The sequence below is a fragment of the Elgaria multicarinata genome, chromosome 4 (assembly GCF_023053635.1).
Source record: "Elgaria multicarinata webbii isolate HBS135686 ecotype San Diego chromosome 4, rElgMul1.1.pri, whole genome shotgun sequence".
In the NCBI taxonomy this organism is placed as follows: Eukaryota; Metazoa; Chordata; class Lepidosauria; order Squamata; family Anguidae; genus Elgaria; species Elgaria multicarinata.
In genome coordinates, this window is record NC_086174.1 from 17275290 (window position 1) to 17299165 (window position 23876).

At 43.2% G+C, this 23876-nt stretch overlaps 1 protein-coding gene across 22 annotated transcripts in view; it reads left to right on the forward strand.

Annotated features, from left to right (window-relative positions):
* The window catches only part of NRXN1 (neurexin 1), a 1218662-nt gene that overhangs the window by 550070 nt on the left and 644716 nt on the right, over window positions 1-23876 (forward strand). For all 22 annotated transcript variants that reach the window (XM_063123832.1, XM_063123833.1, XM_063123845.1 and 19 more), the window contains one exon: window positions 21453-21656. In XM_063123832.1, the coding sequence (XP_062979902.1) occupies window positions 21453-21656 (204 nt within the window). The remainder of the gene's footprint in view (window positions 1-21452; window positions 21657-23876) is intronic.

Below are 23876 nucleotides of genomic sequence, written 5' to 3' on the forward strand. Positions count from 1 at the left end.
TCTCCTGGGTCTCTACAGAGGAGACAGTTAACCACCTTAAATAACTCCTCTGGTTGACGTAATGCAGATGTCATGGTGGCAAAGGAAATAAGCTTTCTTCACTACCTTTACTGACACAGTGGAAGTCCAAAAATGGGCTCTTGCCTGTGTTTGATTATGCTCTTCGCAAGTTTTCCTCCATCTGCATTCTAGACATCGCCACAAGCATTTAATTGGTCTCAGTTCCTCATAATACCTGTCGTGGCCCAAATCACAATGGCGACGCTTTTTATGTTGCAACATACCTTTATTTTGATAGAAAGGAATTGTGTACGTTGCAATGGAGGGAACACACCTCTGCCAAGGAGCATTCTCTGCCTCTTGCTGGGTGTGCAAGCTGTTTCGTTAGCAAGTTCTGGTCATGTAGACATGAAATAACTGAGCATGTGCAAAATACTTAGTTGACTCAATAGGAAATTTAGTTGACCACAGGTTTCATAGAATCATAGAATAGCAGAGTTGGAAGGGGCCTACAAGGCTATCGAGTCCAACCCCCTGCTCAATGCAGGAATCCACCCTAAAGCATCCTTTTTGCTTTATTCACCATGGTTAAAGCCATGGTTTAAGGTGTCTTCTGAAAGCAGCCCGGCTTTCTGGTTTAACCACGTGGTTAACGCAGTGGTTTATGGTGTCTTCTGAATGGGACCATTATCTTGTAATTCTTGCAAAAACCCTGGAAAATAGGTCAAGATTTGAACAGTGAATTCTGATTCCTACTCCAGTTTCTTAGTCACTATTCTGTTCAACGACTGCATAAAAATGCATGTTTATCATCATTCATACATTATATTTTTGCAAATCTAAACAATGTTATGTGTGCTCCTAAAAACATAATCTGTGACGATCTCTTCATGATTGTGCAATGTAAACTGGTGACCAATACATTACACTGCTGGTTTCTCACGTAGCATGCATTTTCACCTATTTGTAACAACATGGCTATTATCTTTGAATCCCATGAATCAATGAGAAGGGGGGGGGAATGGGAGGACCCCTCTATCATGAGTGTCTGACAGCTTAAAAAGAATCCTACTTCATAAGGGACTATGCTTATCTTAAAGAGCAAGTTAATTTCAAAATGTTAATGAATATTCCCTCTAGCTAGGGAAGTGAACATGAAGATCAGTCTTATTGATGCACAGATCTAAGTTTTATATTATGAAAAGGTGATTAAAAAAGCACTTGGACACTTCTGGAGAGTAGAGATCAGGTTTCAAAATTATGTTTAATTTTAGGAAGCTTAATTGCTGTGTTTATATAAAAAAGATGTCAGTATTATATTATGGCATGTGGGTAATAATCCAAAAGAGAAGAATATCAACAATGTTATTTATTTATTTGCTACCCAAAATGGCACATAAACCCACAATAAAATTTGCAGTCAAAATAATGAGAATAACCCCCAAAGTCAATCACAACAGTTAAAGCTGCAGGAGCCCTGCCCTCTTTGGTCACTCTAATATAGCTCCTGCAGCTTTAACTGTTGTGATGAAGAGGGAATTTCAGCAGGTGCTGCATGCACACAAATGACACCTGCTGAAATTCCCTTTTCTGTGCAACTGTTAAAAGATACAGGAGCCCTGTCCTCCTTTCCATAGGGTCACCCTATCTTAAACAATTCCCTCCACTAATCAGCAGTCTGGTAAGTGTCAGAGCCGCAATCGGTGGTCCAGGAGCCTCCCCTATGCCTTTGCAATGCCTCTGTTTGAATGATGCTTCCTCAGGTCTAGCATCATTGCCAAGGTTTTGTGTGGCACGGACTGCAGGCAGGGAAAGATAATGGAGGGAGAGAAACTGGCATCTTTTTTACTTTTCCCAACAATGTCTTTGGTACACCATGAAATCCTGACCCAGCATCCTTCAAACAGAAACATTGCAGAGGGGCACAGTGTTCTCTCTCTGCTAGTGGCAAAAGATCAGGTACTTAAATGAAGAAAACCTCAGAAAACTCATCACTTACCATGGTAAGCCACTTCCCCAGGGGACCAGTTTTAGAAATTCTCCCATTTCCAGAGAGCTGAAAATGCTGCTCCAATATTACAGTCTGCAAAAGTGGCGTTTTTACCTCCCTACTATTTTTTCTCCCAGGACAAGAATGTAACACTAACACACACACACACACACACACACACACACACACACACACACACACACACACACGTTCCCCAGGAACTGGTATGCCTAGGTATACTGTCTCTGATACTGGAGGTAGCATATAGCCATCAGGACTAGTAACCTTTGATGTTGTTATCCTCCATGAATTTGTCCAATTCCTTTTGAAGCTATCCAAAGTTGGGGCCATCACTGCATTTTGTGGAAGTAAATTCCACAATTTTTGTGAACCGCCCAGAGAGCTCCGACTATTGGGCGGTATAGAAATGAAATTAATTAATTAATTAATTAACTATGTACCGTGTAAGCAGGTACCTCCTTTTTTCGAAACCAATCACTTTTGTGGGTTGACCTGGGGTTCTAGTATTATGAGAGGGGGGAAATGTCTCTGTACCATGCAAGATTTCATACCCCTGTACCTTGTCTCCCTTTATTCGCCTTTTTTCTAAGCTAAACAGTCCCAGCTGACGTAACTTTTCCTCATAGGGGAGTTGCTCCAATCCTTTGATCATTTTAGTTGCCCCTTTCTGCATTTTTTCCATCTCTACAATATCCATTTTTTAGGTGCCATGACCAGTACTGTACACAGTCTTTTAAGTGTGATCGCACCATAGTTTTGTATCGAGGTAATAAGATCTTGGCAGTTTTATTTTCAATTCCTTTCCTAATTATGCCTAACATGGAATTTGCCTTTTTCGCAGCAGCAGCACTGAGAAGACATTTCCATTGAGCTGTCCACCACAACCCCTGGTCTTTCACTGTTACCTCAGATCTCTTCCACTTATATTTGAAATTGGGATTTTTAATTTTTATTTTATTTTGCTCCAGAGTGCATCAGTTTACATTTGCTTACATTGAACCACATTTGCCATTTTGATGCCCGTTCTCCCACTTTGAAGAAATCCTCTTGGTGCTCCTCACAATACCTTTTAGTTTATCCACACTAAATAATTTGGTGTCATCTGCAAACTTGGCTACTTCAATGCTCACTTCTAATTCTGGATCATTTATGATTAATTTGAAAAGCATTAGTCCCAATATGGATTCCTGGGGGACTCCACTGTTTATATCCTTCCATTGGAAGAATTTACCATTTATTCCTTACTCTCTGAATTCTTTTCTTTAAACAATTACTTATCCATCAGAGAATGTCTCCTCTTATTCCATGACTGCTAAATTTGATCAAGGAGTCTTTAGTGAGGGACTCAGTCAAAAAGCCTATTGGACGTTCAAATACAGAAGTATTTGAAATCCCTCCCAAAAAAGCTCCCAAACCCCCCCCCCCAATGGTTATAAGTAATATTTATTTATTTATTTATTTATTTATTTATTGCACTTATATACCGCTCCCATAGCCAGGGCTCTCTGGGCGGCTTACAGAAATTCTAAAATTAAGATAAAAGTGAGTATACAAAATTTAAAATTCTAAAACACAGAACATACACACATAAAACATTAAAAACCGTTAAAAAAACTAAACATGTGGGTGACTAAGAAAGCAGGTCTAAACATGTGATGTGCCGCCATATGCCTGGGCAAAGAGGAAAGTCTTAACCTGGCGCCGGAAAGATAGCAGCGTTGGTGCCAGGTGAGCCTCGTCAGGGAGATCATTCCATAGTCTGGGGGCCACCACCGAAAAGGCCCTGTCCCTTGTTGCCACACTCCGAGCCTCTCTCAATCAATCAATATTGCACTGATTGATCACATACTGTATTTCTTCGATTCTAAGACACCCTTTTTTCTCCATATAAAATCTCTAAAAACGGGATGCATCTTAGAATCCCGGGTGTGTTTATTATTTCTTAGAATCAAAGCTTTTTTTCTGTTGGTGGTACTGAAATTAGTGTGCGTCTTACAATTGATGGCGTCTTAGAATCGAAGAAATACGGTAATAACAACAACGATAATAATACATTTATTTCTTCCCCGCCTCTCCCTCTGAATCGAGGCAGGGTACAACACAAATGCAAACACCATAAAATACATATAACTAATTAAAACATTTAAAACTAATACATTATTAAAACAGCACATTATTAAAAAGGCATCTTAAAATGCAACTGGGTAGGCCTAGGCCTACTGGAAGAGATCAGTCTTTATGGCTTTCTTAAATTCCGGAAGACTGTTAAGTTGACGAATCTCTCCCGGCAAATGTTATCACTGTAGAAGGATCCACAGTGTATCGCAATCCACACAGACCCTACTCACATTGTTCTCTTTTGTTTCAGTGCACAATTAACTGCTCCTTCAGCAACATTTTTTTTTTAAAAAAAGGACAGGTGTTTCTTACACTAAGATTTATTTATTTATTTATTTATTTATTTATTTATTTATTTCATATTTATACTGCCCAGCAGCCTAGGTTCTCTGGGCAGTTTACAACTAAAACCATAAAAGTTTAAAAATCACATAAAACCAGAATAAGTTACATTCCAGGGAAGGCTTGTTTAAAAAGATATGTTTTTAGGAGGCATTTAAAAGTCATTACATTTTCTGCCTCCCAAACCTCACGAGGGAGGGTTTTCCAGAGGGTGGGTGCCGCTACAGAGAAGGCCCTGCCGCTGAGGTTCTTCACGTTGGCATTCTCTTCGTGTCAGGATGACGAGCAGGGCCTCCTCTGAAAATCGTAAATGTCACCTGGGTGTACATAAGGGAAGGTGGTCTGCTAAGTATCCTGGTCCCAAGTTGTTTAGGGCTTTGTAAGATAATAGCCTTGTACATGGCTCGGTAGCTAACAGGCAGCCAGTGCTGTTCTTTTAATACTGGTTTTATGTGGGCAGAGCTAGGTATCCCTGTGAGCGCTGTCGTGTTTCTCCAAACCTCCTGCCTTCTTGGAAGGCAATAACGAGGCTTGTTAAGTAATCCATGAAGCTTTATTCAAGCAATAAACATCTCCTCCCACCTGAAGAGAGTCTAATCTCTAGGAACTTTCCCCTAGGCAAAACTTTGCAAACTAAGTGAGACAATTGTCCTTTCAAGAAGAATGGAAAGACTTTTCCCAAGACGCGTTAACTTCAGAGAGACTAGTTCTGAGGCAGCTTCTGAAGGGATGCCAGATGGGCCCACTTTCTCTCGCCTTCCTTTAGCTCCACCCATTTTAGTTTGTGGCGTACTCTAGGATCGTCTAACCTCTCCTCACTCTCCCTCGGAAGGATGTTGGCTTTCCACTGACTGTGTATGGTTTGCCCTTGAGGAGATAAGCTCTGGAGAGGGTTCACTCCCAGCTGTTGAAGAGCCTGTGAGAGCTTTCCCCCCACCCCCACTGGTACAAGCTGGCCTGTGTCTGGTGCCGACTCCTCTACTTCAGAGTCTGATTCTGATTGATCGACTGAAACACTTTCTTCCAACCCAGGGCTAGACATGACGAGCACTATGTAATCCCAGCCTCTTGGAGATCAAGTTGGTGTAATGTTAACACAACTACAGCAAGGAGCCAATCAGTTTGGGCTATATTATTATGTCACAGAGCCAATTCAGAGTGACGGCTGTGCATTTGGCTCTCACTTTGGATTGTCAAATGCCTTTGTCCTCTCCTCCATTAACTTCCACTATCCCAAATGGTTGATGAAAAGGAGGCACTTTTCACAACAAAAGAAAGCTTTGGCCAAAAATCTCACCCACCCCCTTTCAGCTTAATACTAGCTAAGACTGGGCCATTTAAATGAAACCACATTCTATGCACAGACTCCATATTTCTTATTTTAGGAGATGCAAGCCTGTGGCAGAAGTCCAGTTATTTTGATGTCTCCAGATTGTTCTATTACTGGTGGGCTGCAGCTGGCAGAGGGGACATAACTAGACTGTCAGATGAATTACAAAACGCTTCAGTTAAATGTGCATGGTGTACCACCCTGTGGCAAAATCCTGCTATTACATATGGGAATTTTGCTTTTGCTTTTTGCTTTTTCGTAAAGAGGGCAGAGAAAGAGAGGGAGGGAGGGAGAGAAACCTACAGCTTTCAAAATAAAAAATAACTAGGGGATTCCCCCCCCCCTCACATATCACAGCCGTGGGAGAGACGAACAACAGGCGCATGCAGATTTGCAAAACAAAAACAAAAAAATCACCCTCTCTCCACGTTTAATAGCATGCTTCACCAAAAGGATTTGCTGTAAGTATCTTTGACAGGCCATGGAATTTCTTTCTCAGTTCATGTTGTTTGTATTTTTTTTCCCTCCCAAGTATGATTCGAGCATTTCCGCCCCAATTTAATTTTCTGGAACACAGGCCCTCATCTGCTGAGACCAATGTTAATACGACGTACTCACAATGTTATCTGGCTGGCTGTCCTGCAGAAATCTCTGTGTGTGTTTATTCAGCTTGTGGAGTATCGCATGCTACCCCAGGGGCTTCCCAGTCTGGGGGAAACTGCACGCAAAGCATTTCTCCTCCTCCTCCCAGTAATAGTTGCATCCCAAATGGTCATGCGTTAACACGATTACAGCTTTTGGGATTCCGAAAGCACAGCATAGCCGTCTTACCATACAAAATTATTATTGCTGCTACCCATGTGTAGCTGCTGATAAACCATTCTAGTTTGCCAATGGGCACGCCGGCGTTATAGTTGTTGCGTGCAATTAAAAGAAAAAGGGGGTGTACATGTTCACTTCAGCAAACAAAGCCGCTTCGGGGGGGGGGGGGGAGAAAGCACAATCATGTTGGCTTGGATGATAAATTTGAGAATGATGTGAAAACTTAGATCTGTAATTATTTCTCAGGGAACCAAGGCGATCTACAGTAGACACTGATCAGGGCTGACATCTGAAATACAGCCATTTATTTCAGCATTCTGTGGCCATCAGTGGCCAACCTCATATTCCAGGAAGCTATGCATTTCCATAAGCGATATGCACAAGCATTATGGCTTCCACAAGCAATTGGTATGTCTTCAATTATTGGACATTCAGAGCTATACTTGTCTTACTATTTATTTGTTACATTTCTATTCTCCCCAATAGTCTAAGTCTTTAAACATGGAGGCTCCATTTACTTGCCATATCAAATAATCACAGATTGTTTGAGAAACAAAATATTTCTAATGGACCCTAATGCTCCTTTACTTCCTTCCCTAAGCCAGATCTACACCAAGCAGGATATAGCACTACGAAAGCAGTATGAAAGCAGTATAGAAGGAGCAGGAGCCACACAAAGGAGGATACAGCACAATCATGATGATGATAATAAATTTATTTATTTGTTACCTGCTTCTCCCTCTGGATCGAGGTGGGGTACAACACAAATAAAAACACCATAAATTACATACAACTAATTCAAACATTTAAAACCAGTGCATCATTAAAAGCAGCACACCATTAAAAAAAAGGCATCTTAAAATTCAACTGGATAGGCCTGCCGGAAGAGATCAGTGTTTATGGCTTTCTTAAATTCTGGAAGACTGTTAAGTTGACGAATCTCTCCCAGCAAGCCATTCCACAAACTGGGAGCGGCAGAAGAAAAGGTCCTCTGGGTAATAGTTGTCAGCCTTTTTTTGTTGTTGTTAGCTGGAGTAAATTCTTCCCAAAGGACCTGAGTGTATGGGTTGGATTGTACGGGATAAGGCAATCCCGCAGGTAGCCTGGACCCAAACCATGTAGGGCTTTAAAGGTGATAACCAGCACTTTATACTTCGCCCGGAAACTAATTGGCAGCCAGTGAACAGATTTTAAGACTGGTGTAATGTGGTCACCCCTAGGTATACCGGTGACCAACCTGGCTGCCATATTTTGAACTAGTTGAAGTTTTGAAATTTTGAACTAGGCACAAAGTTAGCCCTATGTAGAGCGCATTGCAGAAGTCGAGCCTCGAAGTTACCAGTGCGTGCACTACCATCTTTAGGTCTTTCAACTCTAGGAAGAGGCGCTATGAAAGTAGTATGAAAGCAGTATATGGTATGTGGCAATGCATCCCAACAGTTGTCAGTGTATTTCAATACCGCCATAAAGCAGTAGTGTGGTTCCTGCCTTTTATATCCCCCTTTCATACCGCTTGGATAGTGCAATATCCTGCTTTGTGTACATCTAGCCCTGGTCATTCCCCCCCCCCACACACACACACAATTTTGGGTAAAATGAAACATTGAAAATACAGTATAATAAATGCAGTTCTATTCACATCCACTTTTTCTTTCTGCGCCCAAATGGTGCCACAGGAATAATAATGGATAGCATTTTCTTTTTATGCCACTTGCACAGAAGGGAATATGTTGCTCTGATCTCACCAGCTCCTCTGTTTGTACAGGAATACTGGGTGAACTACGGTTTCCCCTTTTCACTTTGTTGTTGGAGAAAGTTCTGCATGTTTGTTCCTGGCTAGGAGATATAAAAAAAAAAACCTCTCCCTAGCATGAACTCCGATCCTGGGAGTATAGTAGGAAGCTTTCTACCTCTTCCAAAATGCCTACAGCGTTTGAGAAGCTGTCTCTGGTTTTGTAGTCTGGCTGTTGCAGTGTGTATTGTTTTTATTGATCTTTTACGAAAATCCTGTTTGTAAGAGCATCATAAATTGTGTTTTAGTATTACTGGTATTGTTTCATTTTCTGTAGGCTGGGTTAGTGGGGTTGGGGTACCACCTGAAACTTTGGAAAGATGGGATCCAAATGTAAATAAACATTTCCTGCATGCATTGACCTTCACATTGTCTTAGAATGTCACCAGATGGGGAAAAATCACATTTCTTAAAGTCACTTGCCTCCCTGCTTCAGTCCAAAGATACTTCCTCTTTCTTCTCACAGAGGAAGAAAGAGGAAGTAAACAAGGACCCCATGGCCCATTCACTGGGTGTTTTTATCCTTTTTTAATTTTAATAAATTTAACAAACTACAAAAGTACCATTTTGCATTACAAAGAAAGAGGATATTTGTCTATCCGATTTCGCATAAATGCAAAACTGAAACAAATTTCTATCAAGTACCTACAGTCAAAGGGAGACCGAGTAAACGAGAGTTAAGTCATCCTGGTGTACCATTAATCAAATTGACAAAAGGAGACCATATATTTACAAAGGGGACATTGCTGAGTTGGCCCGACAGAGCTCTATGATAGTAAGTTAATTTTTCAGAACGGGCTTTATCCCACACTTTTTATCACGCGGCTTTTCCCGCACACAGCAGAAAATGGAGGAACATCTTGGTTTTTTAAAAAATGGATTTACCAGGGTGTCTTTTGTGATGGAACAAAGGCCGGAATGAGCAGGAGATACGCGGGAGGCAGGCAGCATCATCTAAAGAACGCACGAAAAACCATGAGTGAGCAGTAATGAGCATACGATAAAATGCCCTTCTGATGACACTCTTAGGGGTAATCCTCTGAGTTTATTAATGAAAGGTAAGGCGGAACTTTCCATCCCGCATCATAAAAGAATACAACGAACACAAGGTGGTGCACCTTCGGGGGGGAAAGATATATTTCAGAATTCAAAGGGGGGAAATCCAAAATGTATAGTTAGGCAGTACCCTTATTAGGACCAATCAAAATGCCACAAAAGATTGTGGAAGCTTTTGAGTTCTCCTGGATTCTTCATCAGACTAGATGGTACAAGAGACAGAGAATTGGGAAAGACACAGAAAAGTTCAAAAAGCAGGCCATGATGCCTTCAGTATAGATGAGGGGTGGGGGTGGGGTGGGGTATTTATTTGGTTCACATTTTAATGCAAACTTTCCTAATTTTTCACTTTCAGACCAATACATAAAATGAAACTCTTAGCTAGACCTAAGGTTTATCCCGGGATCGTCCCAGGGTCAACCCTGTTCATGTAAATAACACACAGGGGATCCCGGGAGCAGGCAGGGACGATCCTGGGATGATCCCGGGATAAACCTTAAGTCTAGCTAAGGCCCCAGGCATCCTTTGAAATTCACACTTTTCCAAATGTTGCAATGGAGTTTTCCAGTAAAACATATGTACAAAACTGCATATATTAGGGGAGAGTGTGCACCAGTGTGATTATATTAGTGAAAATCTCTAAAGACAAAAAAGTATACATCGTAAAAAATTGCATACAAAAATGCATGTACAATTTTTCATGCAACCATTCCAGTTCATTTCTGGGGTTGTTTTAGGAAGCATTAGCATCCTGTTGCACCAGGGGTGGGTCCTGCTGGAACAAGACCATCCGTGGAGGCACAGGGGGTGGGCAACATTGGATACTGCCCTCAAAGTTCTGGACATACCAAAGTTAAGACAGGGGAAAATCAAAACATAACAGAATCGCCCATCTCTTGTATAGACTGAATTTCAAAATGTGACTGCTGATTGAATGAGTCGATGGTAGGTATTGCAGGTATGAGATAAGACCTAGCGCTTGTACCACCTAGCTCGATGAACCCTGATGGAGCACTCAAAAGCTAGCACATCTTTTGTGACAGTTTCCTCAGCACTAATAAAGATGTGTTTTAACGTAGATTTTAGATCCCTGCCCCTGATTCTGGGTTTATTTATTTTTTTACTCATGGGGGCTGTCTAAATGCTTGGAAAGACCCAGGGTGAGTTCCCAATGGCATGGCGTCGATTATATGATACAGCAGCAATTGCACACCTACCCCAGGGCTTTCCTTTGAAGCTGCAGAGAAAAAAAGCCAGGGACTTATCCTAACTTTTTCTCCGGAGCGAGGCGAGGGCGCTTCTGACAACGTTAAGACAGTCCCTCGCCTTGCTCCAGAGTCACAGCGGAGGAGTGGCCAGGTGGATGGCGACCCCTGATTGGTCGTCGTCTGCCTGGACAGAGGACATGACTGGCACCGGAATCCCCACACTTTCCCTGAGGCATCAGGATTTTGCTTCTTTTAAATTTTTTAGTTTATTTATTTATTTGTTATTATTTATTATTTGTTGCATTTATATCCCACCTTTTTTCATCCAAGGAACGCAAGGCGGCATACATAATCCTCCTACTCTCCATTTTTATCCTCACAACAACAGCCCTGTGAGGTAGGTTGGGCTGAGAGTCTGTGACTGGCCCAAAGTCACCCAGTGGGTTTCCATGGCTGAATGGGGACTAGAACCCAGATTTCCGACACCCCCAGTCCAACACTTTAGCCACTGCACCACACTGGCTCTATTTTTAGGTGTTTTATTCTGCTTTTAATGCATTTTATCTGGTACACCGCTCTGAAATTTTGAATGGGGAGCAGTATATCAATATTGTAAATAAATTAAATAAATAAAAGATTAGCTGCTGCCACCCCGCAGCAGGGAAAAGTGGATTTTCCTGTCATCAAGGTGGCAACCCACCACTGTAAAGACAGCTTCACTGACTAGTGTGCATATCTTTGTTTTTGATTCTCTTTCTCTGTGTGTGTGTGTGTGTGTGTGTGTGTTGTGTGATGTGTACAGTACGTGGGGTGGGTGTGCATCCCGTGTGGTCAGTTATGACCCCCGCCCAAATGCATTGCAGGGTTAAATAGTTTAATCATCTTAGAAACTGCATCGTTCTGTGCTTATTTGCCCACTGTAAGCCGAAGCTGGTTATGCCGAAAGTATAAACATCAGGATAATCACTGGATGGGCTTTATTTGTTTATGGGAGCTCCAGCAGATGGCAGGACAGATGTCATGGCAATATAATTTGGCTTTTCTCTTTGATTTTTATTGGGGCTTGCAGTACGTGATTGCCTTTTGGCAGCGCCTTTTGCAGGTGTGCATTTTCAATAGGGCAACAGAAAAAGAGCAAACTGCAAGATGAAATTTATCAACAGAAATTATAGGCAGGAGGAGGCAGAGAGGCCACGATTCGGGATTTTTCAGGTTTGCCCTGTCAGGGTTCCATCCGCTATGTTCTCTGTGGCTAATCAGAGTTCCTTGAAATTCATCTGCATCTGCTGTTCCTGCTAATAATGTAAAGTCCAAATCTGTTCTACGTTGAGCTGTCAATTACAGATCTTTTAATTAATCAGTTGTTTGTCTTTTATCTGGTTAATTAATTAATTGATTGATTAACTACATTGAAATGCATCTTGACTATTACCAAAACCCCAAAACTTGCCTTTTGGAGATTCTGAAGGCCACGGGTTTATTTACATAGGAAGCTGCCTTATATCAGAACCACATCTATTTGCCCATCTCACCCACTGTTGCTTACTCTGACTGGCAGCAGCTTTGCAGGATCTCAGGCACAGCAAAGTCTTCTCCATCATCTGACGGACTGTATTAATGGGAGATGGCAGGGAGTGAACCACAGGTCAGTGGAGGCTGGTGGCTCAGATTTCACTGGGGCTATGATTCCATTCTGGGTTTCAGTCAGAACCAGCCAGAACTTTAAAGAAGCTATCCAAACTGCTGAACCTTATCCCTAAACCAGATTCAGCACCTGGGATAGCTCCCTTAGAGTTCTGACTTGTACTGACTGAAACCCAGAAAGGATGCACAGCCCCACCAAAATCACAGACACCAGCCTCCACTGCCAGAGGTTGAACCTTTTGCATACATGACATTATTATTTATTATTTATTTAAAACATTTATATCCTGCCCCATATCACTAAGATCTCAGAGCAGCGTACAGATAAAAGCATACAGTATGAAACAATAAATATGCATAGTTAAAAATAAAGTAAACCATAAACCAATATATATATATATATATATATATATATATATATATATATATATAATTTAAAAGCAGTTAAAACAGTTAAAACAATGTGCCATCTTTGTGAATTTAACCATCAAAGGCTTTGTTAAAAAGCCATGTTTTTACTTGGCGTCAAAATGAAATCAACGTTGGCGCCAGTCGGGCCTCCAAGGGGAGGGCATTCCACAGTCGGGGTGCCACAACAGAGAAAGCCCTCTCCCTTGTACCACCATAGCGTATATGTTGTGTTGGTGACATGTCTTCTATGCCAGAGCTACAGTCTTGCATGCAACATCATATAGCAGTGTGGCATGGGGCAAAAAAGTCCTACAACTTCCATTATTGTCCAGCCACCTATGCTGGCTAGGGAATGCTGGGAGTTGTAGGACTTTTTTCTATCAAAGCATGAATAGGATTGCACCATTAGTGTCTCAGCTGTCAATCACGACAGGCTCATCTACACCAAGCAGGATATTCCACTAAGAAAGCAGTATGAAAGTGGTATATAAAAGGCAGGAGCCACACTCCTGCTTGATAGTGGTACTGAAGTGCACTCACAACAGTTGGGGCCCATGACACATCTACACCAAGCAGGACATTGCACAATGAAAGCGGTATGAAAGCGGTATATGGGATGTGTCAATGGGCCCCAACAGTTGTTAGTGTACTTCAATACCACTACAAAGCAGTAGTGTGGCTCCTGCCTTTTCTATACTGCTTTCAGAGTGGAATATCCTGCTTGGTGTAGATGAGCCCCAAGTCTCTAGCTTAAATCCCACCTCTGCCATGGACTCACTGGGGCATCCAAAGGAAGCCACTGTTCTCTCAGTCTTCAACCCCCTCCCCGCCATATTTTTCAATAATACCGACCTGCACTACAGGTTGGGAGGTGCCCCTCAGCAATACTCCAGCTTCCCAAAGTTCTCTGAATTCGATCTCGAAGCCTGTTCTGACTCAAGTTATGAAAGTTATGAAAGCTGTGTCAGGCATGCTCAGTTTCACTCTGAAACCTCCTAAGGTTTCTAGAAGAATTGAATTACAAAGGGCTTCTCTCCGTAGTGCCTGTTCTTTTAAGGAGCGATCCTATGTCCCTGAGACAATATCTGGGGGTTATAGGGTATTTTGGTACAGAGTACAGAGAAGGAGAAAAGGAGGCATTCTCAGGGCCAGGAAGGCAAGGAAACCAGGGCAGCATCCATATGACAACCTATGGCACCCCAAAGTAGGGGTGGGAGAACTCACCCACATGCACCTCATCAGGCGCTTGCCCTGTCGCCGCCACCATCTGCCCCTGTTCATTGGGCCAACTGAGCCTCTTCTGAGACTCAACCTGGCCCAGCAAGCACTCAGCAGCCACCTGCCTTCTGCTGATATTGCACACTCTCCCCACTCCGTGGATGCCATGGGCACAACAGGGGGATTGCACAATTTCAGTGTGAAGGCAGGCAGCTGCTGAGCACTATAGGGACCTTGCAGGTACTTGAGCGGGGTCTGGGCTCACCCCCAGTAGCGCTCACCTGGGTCTGGGTGGCGGATTCAGATGCCCGGACCCATTCAGGCACTAGCAATATCCCTAGCCCCAACCTCCTTCCCTCCCATCTAGCTTAAATGTAGAGCTGGATCAGGCCCTCTGTGCCTTCAATTTACATTGCCAAAAAGGCATCCAGTTGTATTATAGAGCATCAGCATCACGGGGGGAAATCATGTTTGCTTACCGTCGCTTCTCCATCCGGACATTTGTCCCTCATTACTTCCTCTTTTGAAAGAGGAAGTACACGAAGTGCACATGGCCCATTCAAGGGGCTGTTTTGATCCTGCTGCTTCTCCTGCACACAGCAGGAGTTAGTGACAACTTTCGTCTTTAAAAATAAGTCAGGCTTACTGGGTGTGTGTGTGTGTGTGTGTGTGTTGTGATGCGAAGAAGGCTAGAAGGGGCAGAGACATGCGGGAGGCAGACGATGTCATGAAAGGGACCTGTGAAAATCCATGAGTGTCCAGTAACGAGCGTGCAATAAAACGCTCATCTGATGGAGCTCGTAAGCTGCAAGCACAGGACAAAGGTTTAAAGCCCTCTACCCAACAGTCTAGGATCCCAATCTATATGAGGTCCCATGAGCTTACTTTTGAGTAAAACAAAACCAATAACCCCTGGCTGCATCTTTAAAGTAACAGTTTGACCCTCAGAGAATTTGGGTGCGGTGGGGATGGAATTCACAGATGCAAGTAGCACAAGGGTCATTCTCTCACACCACGTTTTCTGAAAGCAGAAAATGCAGTAAATAGACCCCAATCCTTGTTCTTACTTTCTGTGTTGTGGGGGGAAAGTCATGCAAGGACCCTATCTCACACTAGGGCGACATCCACACATTACAGTGAATGTGTGTTTACACTCTGTGTATGCTTATTAAGATAGTGAGGGAATGTTGACCTATTCACTTATTCTCATCATGGGTTAGCTTTAAACGTGAAGAAGGTAAGCAGGGATACCCTCACTTGCTCCATGGACTCCCTTGCTATTCGTGTTGCTTTCTACATGTGGAGAGTGGCTGCACATCCATGGAAGTTCTCCTGTGATTTCTAATTCTTAAAATGAATGCCACTTGTTAAGTATTTATAATCCTATTTATCATGTCTCTAAACTTGCAAGAAAGCTGATTCAAATACTTTGGGGAAAATACTTTGGGCAGCTCCTCCTTCTGCTTCCCATTGTTTTGTTTTTTTTAAAAAAACATGGCCTCTGAAACAGCCGTTTTGACCCTTGTTTGACACATTTAGTAGGGATGTGCAAAGTGGGTCTTCTGTGCCTCGAAATCCAATCTGGAGCTCCGTAGAAGTGATTCTCTGCCTCGATTTCGGAGGCCCTCCCCTCCGCCTCGTCGAATTACCCTCGAAGAACAGTTCAGTATTCGCGTAACTGGTATTTACAGAAATGCTTACAGCTCCCTCATTTTTAAAGATAAAAGCCCTTTCTACACCTAAGGATTATTCCAAGCAAATGGAGGGATCATCCCTGTCTGCTCCTGGGATTCCCTGTATGTCATTTGGATGCACAGGAACGATCCAGGAATGATCCCGGGGAAAAAGGCAGTTGTAGAAATGTCCAAAGAGAGAAAACTTGGCACAGTGATAGCTCTTAAGGAGAGCTTTAGCCTCCATAAGGTTAAATCAAATCGGTTCAGGCTTAGAGTTTTTAGGGATTTTTAAATGGAAATTAACAAAATGCTTACATCTGCATGATTTTTATAGATTAAGAGATGAAACATGGCAAGGTGATAGCTCTTAAGGTGGGCTTTAGCTCCACCAAGTTTGAATTAGATCGGTTCATGTTTGATTTTTTTAGGATTTTTTTTTAAAAAAATTCCCCACTCCAGCCTTCTCCAACCTGGTGCCCTCCAGATTTATTGGATGGAGCTCCCCACCCCACCCCACATGAAATAAAGAGCTTGCCTGTGCCTTACTTGGGTGTAGAAGCTTTCTCACTCACCAGCCATCCAAGCAGCACTTTCACACTGTGGAAATGTGGATGATTGACTCCTATGAGTCCAAGCAGAAACACGCTCCCTTTCAGCAGCCACCAATTAGTGTTTCCTACTTCCCTGAACACTGTGATTGGAGAGGAATTACCCAGTGGCTATTCCTATTGGTTAGCCACAGAAGTCAATATGAAAGCTACCACTCACCCCACTCAGCGTTTTCCAAACATGGAGATAAACACATACACAGAGAGAGAGGGGGGAGAGAGCGAGCGAGAGAGAGAGCAGGTTAATTCTGGAAACTTTAGAAGCTCCAAATGGGGACATCTCTGCTCTGAGAGTATTCAATGGGTTTGGAAGTGGCCAATCTCTGCTCTGGAAGATCGAATGCTCCACGGATTTTTTGTGGTTACCAGATAATTCCAGGGTGGAGTGCACAAGCCTACCATTTAGTACTCCGCAGCTTTGCAGGGCACCCAGAGGGACCAACTTAGCAAATGCAGAGGGTCCAACAAGGAAATGCTGATTCTTTTGGCACCCTGTAGCCACTCCAGATGCCATTTAGTAATTTATTTTGTATTTTTTTTTTCCAGTGGAGCAGTGCGGGGGAAGGGGGAGATACAACCCATGGATGGGGGAGTCAGCGGGGCAAACATTTCTGAAGTTGCTCGCCCCTGATGTAAGGAGTCCACCAGGTGCTTGACAAAACTACCTGCCATTACAATGTGAGACAACAAAACCAGGAGGTTATCAACCACATTGTGGGCCATCCTAAACGGCTGATTAGTTTTGTTTAGTCTCAGGTCTCACAAGTTGTGCAGTCAAGCACTGAAGCATAACTATATTCAGGATTGCAGGTGTTGATTTGTGAAAAGTCATCCATACTTTAGTCATTCATTTCACCATTTTACGTCATCCACTGAATGATCATTTGGAACCTAAGAAGTGCCCAGATGCTGGACCAGACCAAGGATCCATCTAGCCCAGCACTGTGTTCACACAGTGGCCAATCAGCTGTCGACCAGGGACCAACAAAGCAGGACATGGTGCAACAGCACCCTCACACCCATGTTCCCCAGCACCTGGTGTATATAGGCTTACTGCCTCAGATACTGGAGGTAGCACACAACCATCAGAGCTAGTAGCCATTGAGAGCCTTCTCCTCCAGGAATTTGTCCAACCCCTTTTTAAAGCCATCCAAATTGGTGGCCATCCCCACATCTTGTGGTAGTGAATTCCATCATTTAACTACGTGCCATGTGAAGAAGTCCTTCCTTTTATTTGTCCTGAATCTCCCACCAGTCAGCTTCATGGGATTATTCTTCCCAAAAATTATTGCCGTAATTGCTTTTGCCTCTCCCCGCCCTCCCTTCCAGGCTCCTCAGAGACAATTGCCTTCTGGTGTTGTTTAATAAAAACATCCCCCCCTTTACTCTGTTGCATTTCATTCCCAGTGCAGAAATGATAGTAAAACTAGTATTCCCTGGCCTAGAGGGTGCGACTCTGCTTAATGAGCAGCACATTATTAAACATTTATTCCACTTGTTTGGAGCACAAACTTCTGCTCCACTGCTGCTAAGCTTTCCAATCTCTTTGGAATAGTGAATGGTGGGATGGGGAGAGGGGGAGTAGAAGCTTCTAATGGCATCCAAAATGTAGGAGAGAGTTCCATTCTTAAAAGTGGCCTAGAAATAATGATAGATAGATAGATAGACAGACAGACAGACAGACAGACAGACAGGTGTTCAGGACTGAGTTCAAGGACTCCTCTACCCAAACACCAAAAAGGCGTGTTGTTGTCTCAGCATCAGTATCCATCCAGGTATTGCACCACCAGCAACATTGCAGATCAACAATATTGCCCCATGGATGTTATAAGAGCTGGTGTAGTGGCTAGAGTAAATGGCTGAGCAGGGATTTGTACCCAGACTTCCTTGGTCCAAAACCAACACTGTTGCTTCAGGATAACCCTACATTTCACACCTGCACGACGGGTGAACCAAGGAGCCAAGTATAACCCTCTAGACACCAAAAGCCATTACATGCAGTTGTGGGACGGACGGATGGACGAGCAAGACAGAGCATGGAGGCTCGCAATTGGTGGCCTCGCATAGTGCCACAAGAGGCTGGAAGGGGTTGGTGGCTTTTATTATGGGCCTGTGCCCCTCCCAGCCACTGTCTTTGCTTTGTGGTTCCCTCCCTCCCTCCCTCCGTCCCTGTAGACAGTGTGGGTCTGCCGGTTGTCCCTCAGGGGGCCAAGTAGGAATTTTTTGCTCCCAATCCCTTAGATTTTTTTGCCTACTTCACACTGTAAGACAGCAGGGGAGTATTAAATAGGCTAATTGGTTCAATTTTGTCACATTTATCAGGGGCAGCCGTGTGGGCATTTGGGAGCAAGGATAGGGTTGGTGAGCATTCTGAGGCACCGTTGTGGTGATTGGTAACACCTGAGGCCCTCAGCTGGCAGTCCTGCGGCACCAGCTGGCGGGATAAGGATTACCTCTGAGAGTTTCGCAACTTGAGGGGCGTTGACATTAGAAGGCCTCCCTACCCCAAAAGGGGAATCAGGATGGGTGGTGACATACAAGCGCCACGTATCAGTTTACGAATGACTGAGCTGATCCCAAGCTTGGCCTTGTCAGTGGCCTAGCTAGGATGCCTGCTTAGGCCTCCATCTCCCTTCACTTCACTTAAAAAATGTGGCTCTATTTAAACCCAATCGTCTCATCTCATTATTTCGCCTTCCGTTCCCGCAATGAGTCTGTTCAGCCTCAGTAAATCTGGTTTTGCTGCCTACTTGAAACTGCAATAATGGGAAGAGGTGGATTATCAAGCAACTGGAAATCCATTATGGTTGCAATGCTATGCATAGCTGACTGGGGAATGCAGGGAGATGCAGGACATTTTTTCCTGTTTTAACGTGATTAGCTTTGCACTCTGTATGTAGCTGCTTCATTCAGATTATGCTTGTGTGTGTGTCACAAGTTGTGCAGGGCTACTGCATCTCATTCCTACTGGTTCAACACAAAGAGCGTACAGGGTATGTGTGGCCGAAACATGAGGTGTAAGTTGTAAAATTTACATTATGCCCCAATTGGTCTGTACTTACCAGAGGCAACCCCTGTTTTTGTCGTTTTTAGATCACCTTGTTAAATCACTGCCTCTGTGTTGTCCCTATTTTGCCTTTTGTGAATGCCTTGTTAGTGTGAGGCCGTTGCTAGACCAGGCGTTAGCCCGGTGTGAGGCCCGGTCTCCCTCCTGTGCATCCAGATGATGCACAGGGGATTCCGGGGTCAGGCTGGGCTAAAGCCTCCCTTAAATTGGCATAAGCAGATTCGCTTATGGCCTGGTTTTTCCCCAGCCCAGGCCTGAGGCCAGGGCTGCGGAAGGTCTAGCAGGGTCCGTGGCTTTTTCCAGCTGCTCGCTTACTCGTGAGTAGCTGGGAGAAGCCACGGACTGGGCACAGCGCTCATAGGAGCGCTGTGCCCATCGGGCCAGGGGGGAATCATGGGGGTGGGTAGATAGGGGCCGGTGGAAAGGTTGGACCCAGCAGGAGGGGGGGGAAAGAAGGATGGGCACGGGCATCGGGGAGGGGGGGAAAGAAGGACGGGGGACAGGGCATCGGGGAGGGGGAAAGAAGGACGGGGGACAGGGCATTGAGGAGGGGGGAATCAGGGGCAGGGGGAGCAGGGACCCTTAATTTTTTAAAAAAAGTGCTTACCTTTTCGACAGTGCACTCCCGCACACATGGCCCTTTAAGGGGGCAAACACAGTGCGCGACGGGGCTTTCCCTTGCCCCGTCACGTGCTGATGTCTGGAAAAGGGCGATGGTGCGCGCCAGCTGTAGCGCACCGTCGCCCCGACTCCCGGCCGGATTTTCAGGTAGGTCTAGCAAGGCCCTGAGTCACTAGAGTTGTCTTTCTCCTGATTTTGGTGCCTTCCCCGCGGTCTCCTAGAAATTTCTTTGCATACATTCTGTCTTTAATGGACGTGCATATAAATGGATGTGCAGGAATACAAAAGCATCATGCAGATCATGGATAGGGTCCAGATCTACACCAAGTAGGATATAAAATTTTGAAAGCGGTTTGAAAACAGTATGTGGAATGATTCCTGGGCCCCAACAGCTGTCAATACCATTATAAATCATTATAAAGCAGTAGTGTAGATCCTTCAAGATGAACCGGACTATTTCCAGTCCATGTCAGTTTCACAGTGGTTTATTTTCAAGTATATTCTGTCCTGGTTTTGCATTTTATTTTTGAAAAATTTCAAAATTTGCATTTGTTTGGAATCCGTTTTTTCACATGCTACACATGTTTCTATGCATTTCACCCTAAAATATGAATTAATTAATGCATTTCCCCCTGACATGCCCACTTTTGTATGCATTTTGAGCTACTGCGTAATATACATTTTGGTAGACATTTAGGTGTGTTGTTTGAGCTGGAGAAGTCCAAAACCCACAGGATAATTGTCTTCCAATCTGGGTATTCGTGTAGGACATACGAATCAGGTCAGTTCTATTAAAATTGCAGAATGAACAAAATCCTTAAGCATCCTTTCTCACGGTATACCATCACATGCTGCAGCTGCTGAGGTATACTTTGAAAGGCAATGATATTTCTGTAATAAACCTTTGACCGAAAGAACAAACCCTATCTTAGCTTTTAAAGCAGTGGAAGTTGGGCAATTGCATTGTAAATGAACGCAGCAAACAACAGTCAGATTTGCTGATCAAGTGAATTCTACTTATACATTCGTAAACCACTATGAGATCCTTTATGAATAGGAGGATAATATTTTTCAAGTTAGAATTCATAGGAGAGGGGGGCCCAGATGTTGGTGTTTCATCTGAGAATAGTAGTGTTACCACAGGGATTCTTGTGCTCTTCAAAATGGTATGAATACTTTTTTTGTTGTTGTATTTTGTGCAGTGCGTAACACAGGCCTGCAGGACCGGTAAGCCATCCAGCTGAGCACGGCCTGCCAGCTTTGTAACACGGCCTGCCAGGTACTTGGTGTGCTTCTTGCCTTCGCCATCTTAGGAAGGCAGCAAAAATTCAGGAGGTTAATCAAGCCCCTGGTGGTCCACTGTCCACAGACGGTGGGCTGCATCCACCTTGGTGAGACTCACAAGTTTCGCAGCCCCTGCTTAACAGATTTTTGACATCGCCTTTGGCATCCACTTTACGCTCTTCAACCGGCAGAAAGACGGTCTTCCTGTAACACTCTTGTAATTTTCCTTCTTGTCCCTTTTCAGAGGCAACTGTTTTAAGCTATGATGGAAGCATGTTTATGAAAATACAACTCCCAGTGGTGATGCACACAGAAGCAGAAGACGTGTCATTGCGGTTCAGGTCTCAGCGAGCTTATGGCATTTTAATGGCCACCACTTCCAGGGAATCGGCTGACACACTGCGTTTAGAGCTGGATGCAGGACGAGTTAAGCTAACAGTCAACCTAGGTAACATTCTTCCCCGACTCCCACCCTAAGATTAACATCTCAAACATCCTCTGTTTTTCTTTCTGTTTTCTTTTTTTGGTCTTTGCCTGCAAACATCTATCCAACAGCCTGTTTGCCACTGAAAATAAACTCTCTCTCTCTCATTCTCATATATATATATATATATATATATATATATATATATATATATATGATTTGTGCGCATATAAATGTTTGTGTACTATACCTACGTTTTAAAAGTCCATCGTTGGTTTATTTTAATTTTATGTTCTTTTCTCTTTGCACACTCCACCATAACCCACCACAATTAATTTTGAACTGCAGTCTGTTCTAAAAAGAGAAGACCAGCACGTCGGTGGCATTAACAGGGGTGGGGAGTGGGTTTTTTCTTTTATCCTCTGTTCCATGCAAGTTGGCTTTTAGCCTCAAGCTTTTCCGTGCTGCAGATTTACAGAAATGGATCCCAATCCAGCAGCTGCTTGCGTGCAAAGGCAAACAATGCGCATTTGCCTCTATATTTCTTTCCATGGTGGGGAAGCTCTGCTGATGCCCCTGTGTGGGGTGTGCTCCCGCGTGACATTGGATCGGTTTCTCAGAGAGTCCATTGCGATGATGCATTGGCAGCTGGCCAAAAACATAGCTCAACTCACTTCACCAGTGTAAAGTCAGGGCCGCATTTTTATTTCTATTTTTTAATACAAATAGAGCTTGTGTGAGTTTGTGGGGTCCCAAATTACACTGCCAACATGAGCATGTTGTTCGGGCGAACAGTGGTTTTCCTCAAAGCGGCCACCAAGATACCCTTTTAGCATATCTGGTTAGGATGCAGAGTACAAATGCAAACGTAGAAAATTGAATATTGTTTTAAAAATCTACAATAACAAGCCACATTTTTTGTTCGTTTTGGTCTTCTCTATATAGCAGTCTGGCACTCTACGCAGTCAAATTCACCCCCCCTTCTTCCTCTTTCTTTCTCTCTCTTTTTTTAAACCACAAACTTCATAGTGATATATTTTTTGTGAGTATGTCACAAATAACACAACCCTTCAATGCCCAAAGTCTGCGGCCCTCGGCAAACAGCCATGCGAACACAAACCACGTCAGCTCTTCTGCAGAAATAACATCATGCTTTCTTAGGGTTTTTTTTGTAGCATTTAGAAACGATCAACCGCTGCTTTATTCATTGAGGAGTGTAACGCAGGTTTACCGGAACGACGTCCTTTTGTGAGATTATTTTCAAGACCTTTTGTACCGCATGTTTAAAAAGTAGCTCTGAGGTGATTTCACTTTTAAATTGCAAAGGGTAGTAGGACAGACTGATATATTCAAAACCCATTTTTGAGGAAAGCTAGGTCATTGAATTTTGATGATGTTAATTAGATTTTGCAGTAGGGAATTCATACATATCAAACAGGAGAAACTTCTTTGGCTTCAAATAGAGCCCTCTAGTGAAAATTTGGATGTACTGCAAGCTGAAGCATTATTTCAATTGACAAAATGGCAGCCTGGTAGTCACCAGAAGAGGGCTCTTTTGAGAAAGCTTTCTGTAGAAAGAGGCATGTCGTTGATGTTCCCTGGCTGTTTGCAACCACTTTTCTGATGCGGTTGACGACACATGACAAACTCAGCTACATGGAAACAAAATCTAGGTTTGTTTTTTTAAAAAAATAAAAATAAAAATAAAACAGTATTTATCTATATACCTGAATATCCTCAAATACCTTTCAGAGTAATAAATGAATATGCTGATCATTTGGGCATCATCTTTTAATTCGCCTATGCAAAACCTAGTGCAAGGAACTCTTTGTTTTACAAGTACAACGAAAGAAAAGCATTGTCTCTTCTACTGAGAAGCTTTAATTACCACAAAGGTTGAAAATAAAAGTTACTATCTCTTATAAGAGGGAAAGAAGACAAAAAGCAAACTTGATTCACCATAATCAAATGAAGGAAACATTTCTGGGAGAGATGGTGGAACCACTTTACTGCTTTTTATGGAATGATTGAAATAGAGCTAAGGATATTCCAGAGGTTGAAAGACCATCTAAAGTATTTTGGATATTACAGTAACTATTTTAAGCTTTGAATTTATGTCCTCCTTTGAGGTATTAACTGTGGTCCAGAATGTGTGATTTTAGGTTTGGCTTGCACTATTCCCCATTGTGATGGAGCACTTTTTTTTTTGGAATTAAAATGGAGAAGATTTTATCTGTTCTTTCA